Source organism: Felis catus, chromosome E3, assembly GCF_018350175.1.
Source record: "Felis catus isolate Fca126 chromosome E3, F.catus_Fca126_mat1.0, whole genome shotgun sequence".
Classification (NCBI taxonomy): domain Eukaryota; kingdom Metazoa; phylum Chordata; class Mammalia; order Carnivora; family Felidae; genus Felis; species Felis catus.
This window is the reverse complement of record NC_058383.1, coordinates 22,127,937-22,141,710: the sequence shown is the minus strand read 5'-3', so window position 1 is coordinate 22,141,710 and position 13,774 is coordinate 22,127,937. Positions and strand designations below refer to the sequence as shown.

Genomic DNA, 13,774 nt, shown 5'->3' with positions numbered 1-13,774 from the left:
ATAGCATAGCAATTTTATATGGAGACATTTTTTTAACGTTCTGAGCCCCAAAAAATAACTTCTCTTTGCCTCTTCTGATGCATTAACACACATCTGGCTAGTGGGTACATAAAATTAATTGAGATCAAGGGACGCCTGGGTGGCTCAGTCAGTTGTGCATCCAACTTTGGCTCAGGTCATGATCTCACAGTTCCTGAGTTCGAGCCCCACATCGGGCTCTGTGCTAATAGCTCAGAGCCTGGAGCCTGCTTTGGATTCAGTCTCCCTTTCTCTCTGCCGCCCCCTGCTCGTGCTCTCTTTCTTTCAAAAATAAATAAGGATTTTAAGAAAAATAAATCGAGATCGAGCACAGATGCTCACACGATTCAAAGCTATGACTGCTTGATGCTGAATGTCGTTCCTGGGGAGAAGCGTGGCAGTACCACTCTCACTGCCTCTGTAATGGCTCCATGAAAACCAAATGCTGAACTCTATTTTTGCTTTTTCCCTTTAGCATAAAAGCAAAAGTCCTGTTCATATTTCTTTAGATTAATGAAAGCAGGAAGTATTGTAGGTCTTTCATAGAAGCAAAGTGGCATAACACAAACTTTCAAAACGCAGGGGACACCTGTATTAGAATCCAGTGGTGTTTTCCCTATGTGCCATACCTTGGTTCATCATCATTTCGTTAAATAGAGCATCAGACAAGTCCTTGATCTGCCGTGAGTTCAGTAATCTCTGGCTCGAAGCTTGCTGCACTTCAAGGTCCCCGGGGAGCTCTTAAAATGTAGGCTGGCCAGGTGTTACCCTCAACTGAATCAGAATCTCTGAAGGAAGGACCCACATATCTGTGGTTTTCCAGAGTTCCCGGGTGGTTGTGATACATGAGATGCCTGGAGTTGTGTTCCCGGGGAAGCCCTTGCTCCCTCCTCCAACCCACTGATGGGAGGACTAAGCTAGGGGTCAGGCTTTCGCCCTGGCTTTGCCATTAACTAATAGCCACATCACCTCTGGCAACTTCTTTCACCTCCCAGGCTCTGTTTTCCTTTGTGAAAGGATTAACTTGTTAGGTTGTCATGAGGATCAAATAAGACATGAAGTACTTTAAAAGTGTGAAAACACTTTCAGTAAGTGTTCTCACGAAAGCTTTCCCTCCGGTCTCTTGCTGTTTAATTCTCCTCAGAGGGCATTTCTGATTTTAGGGTAGAAGATTTTAGGTAGAAGATGGAATTCAATAAGCAGACATTCATTTTAGAGCCAAGTTTGCTCAGACACATTCATTGAGTAAAACAATGACTGAATGAGAAAACCTTCTACTTACAGCTAACATTTGGAGGACGTAATGTGCGAGAGGAATGTATCTCCCTCTCTTCCTCGCAAAACCCTGTGATCTAGATGTTATAAAATTCCTTTTGTAAGTGAGGAAACTGAGACATCAAGAAGTTGAGTAACCTCCCCCATGGTCACACAACTCGGAAGTAGCAGTCGGGACCGACCCTGAACCTTCGCTGTATCACCTTTTCAACCTTTTGATACAGTTAGTTTTACACCCCTATATGTTGAAAGGTGGATGGTCACACAGCTATTCCAGACTTGGCCATGCTCGAACGATTTGGTGATAAGTATCAGAAATCTTAAAACAATATGTTATCATTGCAGAAGGCATGAACAGACATTTCTCCAAAGAAGACATCCAGATGCTCAACAGACACATGAAAAGATGCTCATCATCACTTATCATCAGGGAAATGCAAATCAAACCAATGAGATCACCTCTCACCTGTCAGAATGGCTAAAATAAAAAACACAAGACACAACAAGTGTTGGCGAGAATGTGGAGAAAGGGGAACTCTCCTGCACTGTTGGTGGGAATGCAAACTGGTACAGCCACTGAAATAATTTGGAGGTTTCTCAAAAAAATTAAAAATAGATCTATTGTATGATGCAGTGATTGCATTACTGGGAATTTACCCCCAAAATACAAAAACACTAATTCAAAGGGACACATGCACCTCTGTGTTTATTATTTGCAATAGCCAGACTAAGGAAGCAGCCCAAGTGTCCATCGATAGGTGAATGAATAAAGAAGCTGTGGAATGAATATACATGATTATATATGTGTGGAATATTACTCAACCATAAAAAAGTGAAACCTTACTATTTGCAACAACATGGATGGATCCAGAGGATATAATGCTAAGTGAAATAAGTCAGTCAGAGAAAGACAAATACCACACAATCCCACTCGTGTGGAATTTAAGAAACAAAACAAATGAACAAAGGGAGAAAGAGAGAAAGAAAGAGAGACAAATCAACAGACTCTTAACTATATAGAACTCACTGATGGTTACCAGACACAAGGTGGGTAGGAGGGTATGGGGGAAATAGGTGAAGAAATTAAGATGAAAATGAAATAAATAAAATAATTTTTTAAAACCATACATCCCATTTGATCCACCAATTCTATTTTTAGGAATTTATCTTAAGGAAATAATTGGACGAACGTCCAACTATCCAGTTGCAAGGATCTATATTGTAGCATCAGAAGAAACCTGATCTTGGGAATAAACAACATAAATTTTGGTATAGCCATCCAGGGGAATGCTGTGCAGAGATAAAAACTGATTACATCGATGTGCAACTATTGCGTGGAACTTTTAAGTGAATAAAATACTTCATTAAAATTCCACATATTAAAGTGTGTGTGTGTGTGTGTGTGTGTGTAAAACACATACATACACACTGAATTTACTATGTATTGATAGAAAAGAATCTAGGAAGAAATAGACCACAGACCTATCATAATTTTTCTCTTGATAAATGATTATGGGTGATACTAATTGTATTCTCTTAGCTTGTCTATATTTTTATTATTTATTTGCTTATCTATATTTTAAAATAAATAGTATAATAATAAGAATGCTATTACAGCTTTGTAACTTACAAATTTTTAGTTGTGGTAAAAAAATACAAAATTCACCATCTTAACCATTTCTAAGGCACAGTTCAGTAGTAGCAGTAGACAAGCTGAGAGAATATAATAATTAGAATCACCCATAACCATTTATCAAGAGAAAAATTATGATAGCTCTTTGGTCTATTTCTTCCTAGACTCTTTTCTAGGAGTACAGTTCAGCATTCAGTTAAGTGTATTTCTGTTGTTGTATAAATGTGATTACTTTTGTAATGAGAAGCAAACACTGTTTTCCTTCTTAAAAATGCCATTCACTGTATTAAAATGAAAAAAGTAACGCACTGGGGGCTCCTGGAGGGGCTCACTCAGTTAAGGGTCTGACTCCTGATTTCGGCTCAGGTCATGATCTCACGGTTAGTGAGATCGATCCCAGCATCGGGCTTTGCGCTGACAGCTCAGAGCCTGCTTGGGATTCTGTCTCTCCCTCTCTCTCTCTCTCTCTGCCCCTCCCCTGCTTGCTCGCTCTCTTTTGCTCTCTCTCTCAAAAAAATAAAATTAATGCACTGTACTAAGAGCTTTTAAAAGGCAATGTTGACAGCCACAGATGTTTTCCCCCACCTGCAGGTACTCTTGTAAATGGCATCTATCCGTCTTCCTAAGGTAAAGAAATGGCTTGAGTGGGCACTAGGCTCCTTAGTCACTCTTTTAGTGGCTCATATTTGGGACTGTAACAGCCAATTGAATCCTTCGCAGTAGGCAGATGACAGGCAAACGGAGAGCTCTCCTTCCACCTCCCAGCCCCAAGATGCTCCACTCTTACATTAAAGAAGTGAGTGTTCAGTCTCCAGCCATCGCTACCTGCCCGCCTCCCTGATGGAATGCCTTCTCTTTTCCAGATAATTGCTTATCAGCCCTATGGGAAGTCCGTGGATTGGTGGGCATTTGGAGTCCTGCTGTATGAAATGTTAGCTGGCCAGGTAATTGAATTTTAGCTGATTGGTAAGAAAAGTCCTCCCCCAACCCCATCTGCATGGTTTCTCTAGACGAAGGTATCCCGTCGGTACCAGCTCATAGATTGGAAACACTGTGACTTCCTTGGCCTTAGGGTTAGCTTACTCTTTTGACTGTTTTTCTTTGTCTTCTCCCTTGAAGCCCCTGAGTATGGCCTCGCTGTGGACCCCAGGGGAAAGGGCCCAATGGTTTGGAGCAGTTGGGGAGGGGCAGGCAGGAACCCTCTCTTCCCACACTATCCTCTGCCCCACAGGCACCCTTTGAAGGGGAGGATGAGGACGAGCTCTTCCAGTCCATCATGGAACACAACGTGGCTTACCCAAAGTCCATGTCCAAGGAAGCTGTGGCCATCTGCAAAGGGGTGAGTGAGCCCCTGAAAGCTTGCGGTCAGGACCCCGCGCAAGGACAACTCACCCAGGGAGAGAGGGGGAATGGAGACTGAACTCTATCTTTCTCCCCACTTGCTGGCCTGTGAGCCTGGCATGGACCTCCCGGAGCAAAGGGGGCTTTTTTCCAATCTGCACAAAAGTACCAGAGAGGTCTGCCTGCAACAGTATCTTGCTGCTGGCTGGGCTCCAGGCTCTAGTCCGGCACAGGGGAATGCATATTGAATGAACGAGATAGGAAACACAGAGTCTTTGCCAAAGAGCTGGGACCCATGGGAAGGTGTGCAAGAGGTCTGCAGCACCGATCTGTCAGCCTCGCCCTGCTCTGCTCTGTATGTGTGTGTGGTTAATACTAACAGCGTGTAACTTTTGTCTTAAGAAACTATCATGCAGTGTTGAGTTTAAGGGATTCTCTGGATAAGCTGACCCAAATTTTGTGTCTTCAAAGCCCCTGGTCTCCCCTCGCCCAACCCACAAAGGGCTGAAAAGCATACGTACACTGTATCCTGCAGTGTATGCAGATTGCACCTGTGAAGAAGGCAGGGCACATGGGTGCTGGTGAAGATTGCTTTGTTATGCATCTGGCATTAAGCCAGATGTGCTTGACCTCGGTGAGTCCCTGCAGATCCTTGGTCCTCGCCTTTGGTGCCATCAGGATGATCTGCAGGGCTTTTTCAGATCGTACATAACCTCAGTCTCACCCAGGGATTGTCTGGACATCTGTAAAAGTCTGCAAAAGTCCCCAAGTGGTTTGAGAACCACTGCTTTTAAACCTATTACCCAAATGTGGGAACATTTCAGCTCTGATGGAAGTGTGAAAACGCTGTGAGAGCCGCAGAGAATATGGCTCGTGGATCCTGCCTTTATGAAGTATTCACTCTCCCACCAGGTGGAGGTACAGGTGCAATTTCAAGGTTAGGGCATGACCATGCCTTCCCAGTGGATTCCCACCTGTGTGTCTGAATAAACCAGGGCTGCCGGTCTTAGGTCCTTGGGGTGTTTGCTGGTTTCCCACGGCTCGATCCAGCCCCGTGCTTCCGGGCCCCAGTCAGATGCCTGGTGCTCTGCGTGGATGCAGAAAAGCTGGAAAACGTAGGCACTTTGTATTAGCTGGGCCACCCTCTCCGTGTAGAGCACCTTCTCACACCACCTAGATTCTCACTCTTGGTGACTCATCTGAGCTTTGTTATCTCAGCTGTATAGGTTAAGCTGCAAATATCCCTGGGGAAACCACGTGTGACTTTGTCTCAGTCCCCAACATCTTGAAGTGAATTGGGTGAAAATATTTTCTTTGAAAGTATGAGGCAAGGGGAGGGAAAACGAGGAACAGAGAACAGAGATCCAGAGGGCCGTGAGGAGCGTAAGTGAGGCTTGTAAAAAAAAGAAGAAGGAGAAGAAGAGGAGGAGGAGAACACAGCATAAGGCCAGTGCAGACCCCTGTAGACATTTCGTTGTGAGGGAGGAAGAGTGGGCGGAGGTCGTATACTGAGCTTTTAGTTTGTTTAGCAATTGCCACCATTTAAAGGGCAAGAGATTTCCCATGAACATTAACTTTCAGTTTCTCTTGAGAAATCTGATCCCGCCATGCTGGTCTGTCATTCCTATAAAGCATGTGATAGCCAGCTGGATGGGAAGCCCATGTCCCCTGAAGGGCGTGCCTTCTCCAATTTGCAGAAATCCCCATCCGGCCCACTTTCATCTGGGTTCAAATCCTGGTCCCAGCATGAGCGGCACTATGCCTGTAGGTAAATTCCTCAACCTTGTCTGTGGATTGAGGATAATGATAGTTCTCCGTACAGGATTCTGTGATGATTAAATGAGTTCATACCAGCGGCTCACTTACAACAGAGCCTGGCATTCTGATCCAGAACCCATGGGCCACTATTATTATTACTGTTGCTGATGCTGGCACTACTACATTACACGCCAGGCCCCTCTTGGCATCTAAGTATGCATACGCTGCCATAGGATTTGTTTTAATGGGGGATTTGGGAGCCCAAGACCCTTTGCACATCTCACCCCCATCCACTTCCTAGGTGTATGGTCCTACTCTGCAGCTCTGGGCTTCTGTTTCTTTACCTCTAAAAAATGGACTAACAACCCTCATTGATCATTGAGTTGTCTGAGAGCATTAAATCAGGTAACATAAGAGAAAGCCCCTTCTGTGTTATCGGCGCATAGTAGGTGCTTCATACACGCTCAAGACTTTCCCCTTCATGACTCTGCCCTGCTGGGACAGCTGGGGGTTCTAAGTGGGTCATGGAGGAGAGAGGATTTTCCAGGTCAGCTGCATTCAGCTTCAGCTCCAATTAGCGGTTTCCCTGGTGGAACAGATTTCTATTAATTTAGGACCCATAACCTTCAGGATTAACTGGGGTGACTTTCTTACTATCGGGTTGGAGGACCTTTCTGAGTTGAGTGGGCTGCGTCCGGTGTGGGCTCTTTGTTCAAGGTTGAGGCTCCAAAGAAGAGAAAACACTCAAGCGAACAGCAGACACTTCCTCCCGAACCGCAGGCCCCAGGGGATGCGTCTGGGAGGTGATCAGAGATCGGAACAGTGATTAAATCCAGCTGTCTGCATGGCTGCAGGCACATCAGCTCAGAGTGCAGTAACTGGGCAGAGACTCACATTAGTGCTGGATGATTCTGCAGTGGCTTTTCTTCGCTTGGCCATCCTTGTCCTTATGCGGAAATTGAGCTCGGCTTTTGAAAACCGTTCCGTTCCCATTGAAAAGTCCTTTCTTTATATATCCATCCCATTAAAGAACCTATTTTCTGCCAGGAAAAAAAAAATTAGTATCACGTGCTCAGAATGCCACTCCCACTTCGAAAAACAAAGCAGACAGAAGCCCCCACTGGCCACAGGTTCGCACAAAAGCAAGCAGAATGCATAACACAGAGCAGCTAGAGCTCCGGGTAGGGCGGATCTGTTCAAAGCACGGCTCTGCTACTTAGCTGTGTGCCTCTGGGCAAATGACTACTCTGGACCAGTTTCTTACTGGACAATGAGGATACTAGTTGTAAAGTGAAAATAAAGATGAAAGAGTAATGGCTAGGAAGCCTTTAGCACAGAGCCTGGGTGCACAGGAAGCACTCAGTACACAGAGGCCATCATTGATAATATCACTGGTAGTGCTAATCAAGACCTCGTAGCCCTTCCTTTCCTCCTATCCTAACCCTACACAGCTGTCAGGGCCTGGCCCAACGTGCTTGCCCTCCATAAACCCTTCCTGACCAAGCCACACCACAAATATCCCTGGGAGCCCACACACGAAGAGCTTTGTTATTAAAAGCCCAAGTTCTGGAGGCACCTGGTGGCTCAGTCGGTTGAGCATCTGACTCTTGATTTCAGCTCAGGGCATGATCTCACAGTTTGTGGGATCGAGCCCTGGGTCGGGCTGCGCACTGACAGCACGGAGCCTGCTTCGATTCTCTCTCTCCCTCCCTCCCTGTCTCTGCTCTTTCTCTACCCCCTCCACCTCAAAATAAATAAATAAACTTTTAAAAATAACATAAAAGCCCAAGTTCTGGAGAAGGCAGAGGTGAGATCCAAGCTCAGCTCTGTCACTTCTCACTGCTCCAAGTCCTTGCTAGTTGTTTAACCTCTTTGAGTGTCTATTCCCATTGAAATGGGAAAAATACTAAAACCACCTCACTGGGTTATTGTGGGAATCAGGTGCATGCAAATCAGGTAGAAGCTTAGAATAGAAATGCCCACTTATTTCCCCCCTGAGAATATGAGAATAGCACATATGGAGTATATGTGCTCATGTGAGTGTGTGTGTGTGTGTGTGTGTGTGTGTGCGCGCGTGTGTGTGTGTGTGTGTGTGAGTATGTGTGTGTATAGGGGGATAGTTTCTGATGACAAGTTATTTGGAAGCAGGAAGCAGGCTAAGCTGAGTGTCCATCAGGGTAGGTATACATTGCTGGGTTCATCTCTTTGCCATAATCCATAAATCCTGGGCACAACCCAAGGACTCTGACATCATGGTGTCAGGTCAACTCTGGGAAGCTTTTTGGTCTTATATGTTCCATTGCTTGTTTTTCCTCTTTGAGGGTCTTCTTGTTGGTTGTTTTGTTTTGTTTTGTTTTGTTTTGTTTTGTTTTGTTTTGTTTTGAAATCACCAGCTCTGTCTTTGCTCTCTGTGCATTTGCTCAAATCTTGAGATCAGACATATTTTCATTCTGCTTTGGATTCATTTACAAGAGGAAGCCTGTCTGGTTTCATCTTGGAGCATCTATTCATCTTGTTATTTAGCACTGGCTCAGAGACCCAAAGATGGAGGGTTTTGATAATTAAGTAATTTAAATGGAACACCAAAGAAACCTCAGCGGAGTTTAGTGTAATGTGCGATCCAAGCAAAATGAGCTGGGTGAGCTTTTGACTATTTAATGAGCTTTTGGAAAGTAATTACTTGAAACTTGGGTCCATTTGACTAATATTTTTTCTTCTGTTTTGTCATTTTCACAAGCGCTTTACTGAGAAATGCAAATATTATCAGAATGAACGTGGCCTTTGCCTTGGTCACACTCCAGCTTTCTCGAGGTGGGAGGCGGGGCATTTGAAGATATTGAAACTGTCCTCATTAAATGCACCAGTAATTGCGTAAAACTCATTCTTAAATCAGAATGCATCGTGTGACATTTCTAACTTGAAGTTCAGGGCCACATTGAGGCTTAGGTCTGATTAACCATAAGCAGTCTTGCTTTGGGACAAGCAGCGGCAGGCACTGTTGTCGGGTCTTCCGATTATAAAGACCTCTCTGGGAAGGTATTGCTGGAATGAAAAGCAGAAGATAAAAATTGAGTCTCTTATTGTCGTTTCTTCCCTAATTCATTGGAGTCCTCATTTCTGAGTGGCTCACGTGTCCTCCGAAGTTCATTAAACTCAACCTTTCTCTTCTCTTGAAGCTGATGACCAAACACCCGGGCAAACGTCTGGGTTGTGGACCTGAAGGTGAACGTGACATCAAAGAGCATGCATTTTTCCGGTATATTGATTGGGAGAAACTTGAACGCAAAGAGATCCAGCCCCCGTATAAGCCAAAAGCCGTAAGTAAACTGGTCTCTCTGACTCTTGGCTTCACACGCGTAACATAACCCTCTCCTCTCCCGAGTGTGTGCGCCCTCGGTGTTCCGAGGGCCAGACATCGATGGCTCCCTCAAATGTGTCTGTAAGTGCTCCCGTTGATGCGCACAGTCACTGGGTACAAAAACGGAGATCTCTGTTCACACAGCCCGGCCTCTACAAATGCGGGAGAGATGCTAGATACGAACTTTTGCTTTATTGGTTCAGTTATTATGACTGTCTTCGCTGGCAACTTTTTGGAGATGTCTCGTCAGTGAGCGGGAGTTCAGGTCCGGTTTTGGACCGTGACAAAGAGTCTCATTTTGCCCTCGTTCTTTCCTTGGCTCGACTGTGTTCTTTTCTCTTCAAATTGACATTGAAAAGGCCACGTTACAGTATTTAAATTTAATTCTGAAACATACAGTGCGTCTGAGGCAGTAAATAAAGACAGCTCCAGCAGCCAGCTCCCACCCGAGTGAAACAGAATAGAAGCCAAAGCTGGCCCGCTCGTAGACCTCTTGGGGGCTCTGAGTGTGGGTCCAGCTGGGAGGCAATGTCTATAGTATAAAAAGACAAGCTTCCCATTTCCACAGTTGTGCACACACGGGAGGATTTTCCATCCCCAGAGACTCGGCTGGGCACACTGTCACACCCAGGGAGGAGGAGTTCGCCCTGAATGAATCCAAACTACAGCTCCCCAGACGGGATATTTCTTTGTTAGACTAAGATGAGTGGAGACCCGATGACTTTATTATGAGCTCTGAAACTGCCTACCGAGGCTGAAACATGCACAAAAACACTGTCGTTGTAACCGGAAATTGTAAGATCCATGACGATAACGGTAGTTATGTTGATAGCATTATTATTCATTTCGTGGCCACTTATTACGCGCCAGGCACCCTAGTAAGCGCTTCACGTGTGGCATCTGATGAAATCCTCACCACAGCCTGTTACGGAGGTGCTGTTACTCTGTGTCCTGGAAGAGAAAATGGAGAGCTTAAGTGCTCTGTCCAGGGTCACTCGGCCAGCGTGCAAGGACGTAGGGATTCAAATCTCAGACAGCCTGACTCCATCGAGGCATAGCAGAATGCCCAGGGGCAAAGGGCGTGTAGGTTTAGGAAAGCCTCGCAGGTGGGGCACCTGGGTGGCTCAGTTGGTTAAGCGTCTAACTTGGGCTCAGGTCATGATCTCGCGGTTTGTGAGTTCGAGCCCTGCGTCGGGCTCTGTGCCGACAGCTCGGAGCCTGGAGCCTGCTTCGGATTCTGTGTCTCCCTCTCTCTCTGCCCCTCCCCCACTTGCACTCTCTCTTTCTCTCAAAAATATGTAAAAACATACTAAAAAAAATTAAAGAAACAAAAAAAGAAAGCCTCCCAGGTGACTCTCCCCATCTCCCTGGTGCTGCACCTTCCCGACCATCCCACACCATTAGCATCCCTGCTTTACAGCATCCTTGATGCATCCTGTGTCTCTCTGGACACTCCCTGAGGTTAGGAAGCTAGATTATTTAGAGACAGCCAGTTCCACCTTCCGGCCCTTCTAATTGTGGCAAACCTACATGTTGGTGTCTAATCAGCTTCCCCGGACTGCCATCCCTCTGGCTTGTTCTGTCATCAAGAGCCTCTTTCTCTGCAGAGCACCCTTCAGACATTTGCAGATGCTGGTCTTAAATTCCCGAGCCCGTGATTTCAGGCCAGATACCCACCCCCCCCCACACACACACACACACATGCACACCTTCCACCTGCAAGCATGTCCCAAATGACATCACCTGCAGGTGCTGATTGTCTGCCAGGTCATCAGCATCCGTCTTCAAATACAGGCACAGGATTGAGCACGTTTCTAATCGTGTCTGACCCTCAAGTGAATACAGTGGGGTCTGACAAAAATCTGTTGATTATTCTAGAGCTGGTGAACTCTGTTCCCCTGTCTACTCCCCTGTTTCATCACCTGTGATTCGACGATGTTAATAGTCTGCATCAGAGGATCGTTATGACGCGTAAAGTGCTCAGTGCATGCCGGGCATGCAGTCGGCCCTCTTGGAGAGTGGATAATGATTTTTGTTAGCGGCGTCACACATTGATTGATGTCTTGGGTGCAGGGTCTTTGAGGGATAGAACAGTGTTGAGCCCAACTGATGCTGTTTCCCAAAGATGACGTCCGTGTGTGCACTGGGCGTGACAGAGGGGCACTGCATGTCCTAGGCAGCACTTTCACTTCTAATGAACCATTTGGAAAAAGATCAAAATGGCAGCCTGGGAGAGAAGAACAGGTTCTCCATTCAGGGAACTGGGAACTCAGAGATGGGACACAAAACTTACGGGGGTTTCATGGGCTATTCATGACGTCTCAAAATGTGGACCCTCCCCTCCACTTGGCCGGCAGAAAGATGCAAATGTCTGCATCTCTCCCAGCGTTGAACCCGGTGACATTCTGGGTAGGGTTCATTCTTTAGTTGTAGAGCAGTGGTTTTCAAAGGGTGGTCCCCAGACCAGCAGAATCATCTGGGAATTTGAGGAATGAAATGCTCGGGCCCCTCCCCAGAAACCGTGACTCAGAAACCCTGGGGGTGGGGCCTCCAGGTGAATCTGATGTGCCCCAGGCTGAGATTCTGTGCTGTGGAATTTAGTGTTAAGAGCTCATGGGGAGGGGGGGACATGGCAAGGAGGAAAATTTCTTTAAGGGGAAGACATTGGTTCTCGCCTAGTCTGGGTGAGGGGTGGTGCCTTCTGGGAACAGGTCGCAGGCTCAGGTGCCTACAAGGCCAGGCAGGTAATGTAAATATGAGAGAGGGAGTGGTTGGGGACAGAGGCAGACCGCAGGGCGGGCAAGCTATCTACAAGGCCCCACAGGCGCTCACCTCCAGCTGCCCAGTTGCAGGGTTCTGGTGACCGTTACTAATGACTGTGGTCTTCTTTTTTAATTATCCATAATAACAGCTACCTTTTTCTGAGCATCTTCTACGAGCCAGGTTTGCCCTGCAGGGATACAGGCTCTGCCTTGCTCTGTCCTCACCAAGATTTTTAGGTGAGAGCTCACTAGTTTTTGATATATCAGCCACACATTGTTAAAAATTAAACCCAGTTCAGGCCGAAGTAAACACATCCACAAGTCATACGAGGCCCAAGGACTCAGTTTAAAATTTTGGGGGGTAGTGATTACTCAAAGTCAGGTTGGCATGTAACCGGTTCCTGTTAGTACTGGTTCTTTACAACTGAGTCCATGCTGACTGGGTAAATATTTTGAAACTTCCTGCTGAGCAATAATGAATATAAAAATATCTAGCCAGCGCCTGGCTCATAGAAGATACTTAGGAAAAAGGAGCTGTTCTAACCACTGATAATATAAAAAGATTACAATAATTAATAACAGATCAATAGGATCCTCAGACTGTTCTGCGTTCGATAATGGTTTCCAACCAGCCAATGTCTTGAATTCCCTCTGGTGGGTTGAACAGTGGCTTTCAAAATGCAGTGATTGCCCTGGACTGGATATTTCAAGATGTTCAGCCACCAGCTCTCAGGGGAAGCAGGAACTGCCCTTGCTGCCTGAGACTGAATTAGAAATAATAATAACACATGCATCACCCCGTCTTCCGATTCAACCTGCACCTGTGCCTTTGGCCTGTGGCTGCTGGCCTCAGAGTCCTCATCCCACTCAAGGATTTCACATTTCCCTTCCGCACACCCTCCCCGAGGCCCGTGGTAAGTGTGTGCAGAGTGCCATGTGCCTTGCGGGTTATTAAAAGGCATGCGTGTATCTGTCAGTGTTCCAGATTCATGCATACTATTAAGCAGAGAGCAACAGGAGAAAAAAAAAAAACCATGGGGTAATAACAGAGGATCATATTCAAACATCAGTGAAGGGTGCTATTACTGGAGGTTCATTAACGTGGGTTTTGCCATCTTTTGTTATGGCAGGGAGCCGTATGCGGAGCATTGTTCATAACTACTGAGATACACTAGCTTTGGCACATTCTTTCACGTACCTGAGTGGTTTTTTCAAATGTGCATCTGATTGTGTCGCTCTTGCTTAAAGCTTCCCTGATGGCTCTCTGCTGCCCCCAGAATCGTGCCTGCTGTTCCTTAGCATATGTGACATCTGGGGATCTTCCATGGTCCAGCATCTGCCCCCTCCACAGCTTCAGCTCCTGCCTCCAAAAACAAGTGTTTCTGAGCTTCTTTTGGTTCCTCAAACATGCGACTGCGTTCTCTTCCCTTCCCGGCTCTGTCCGTGCGTAGCCATCCACCTGGGATGCCCGCACCCTTCCCCACGCCTCGCCCACCTCCGTCCTCTGTCCCTTGTCGGTGTCTTGCTCCTTCCCCCTCATCAGATCAGGAGAACATCATCCCCTCAGGGAGGCTCGTATTGATTCTCTGCTAGTGTCCTATCAACAAACTCATCACACTTTATTGTAAT

General features: G+C 46.2%; 1 protein-coding gene across 3 annotated transcripts in view; it reads left to right on the top strand.

The window, feature by feature from the left end:
- PRKCB (protein kinase C beta) overlaps positions 1 to 13,774 on the top strand; it is a 334,566-nt gene that overhangs the window by 300,538 nt on the left and 20,254 nt on the right. For all 3 annotated transcript variants that reach the window (XM_023246795.2, XM_023246794.2, XM_019820790.3), the window contains 3 exons: positions 3,790 to 3,870; positions 4,158 to 4,265; positions 9,202 to 9,342. In XM_023246795.2, coding sequence (XP_023102563.1) covers positions 3,790 to 3,870; positions 4,158 to 4,265; positions 9,202 to 9,342 — 330 coding nt within the window. The remainder of the gene's footprint in view (positions 1 to 3,789; positions 3,871 to 4,157; positions 4,266 to 9,201; positions 9,343 to 13,774) is intronic.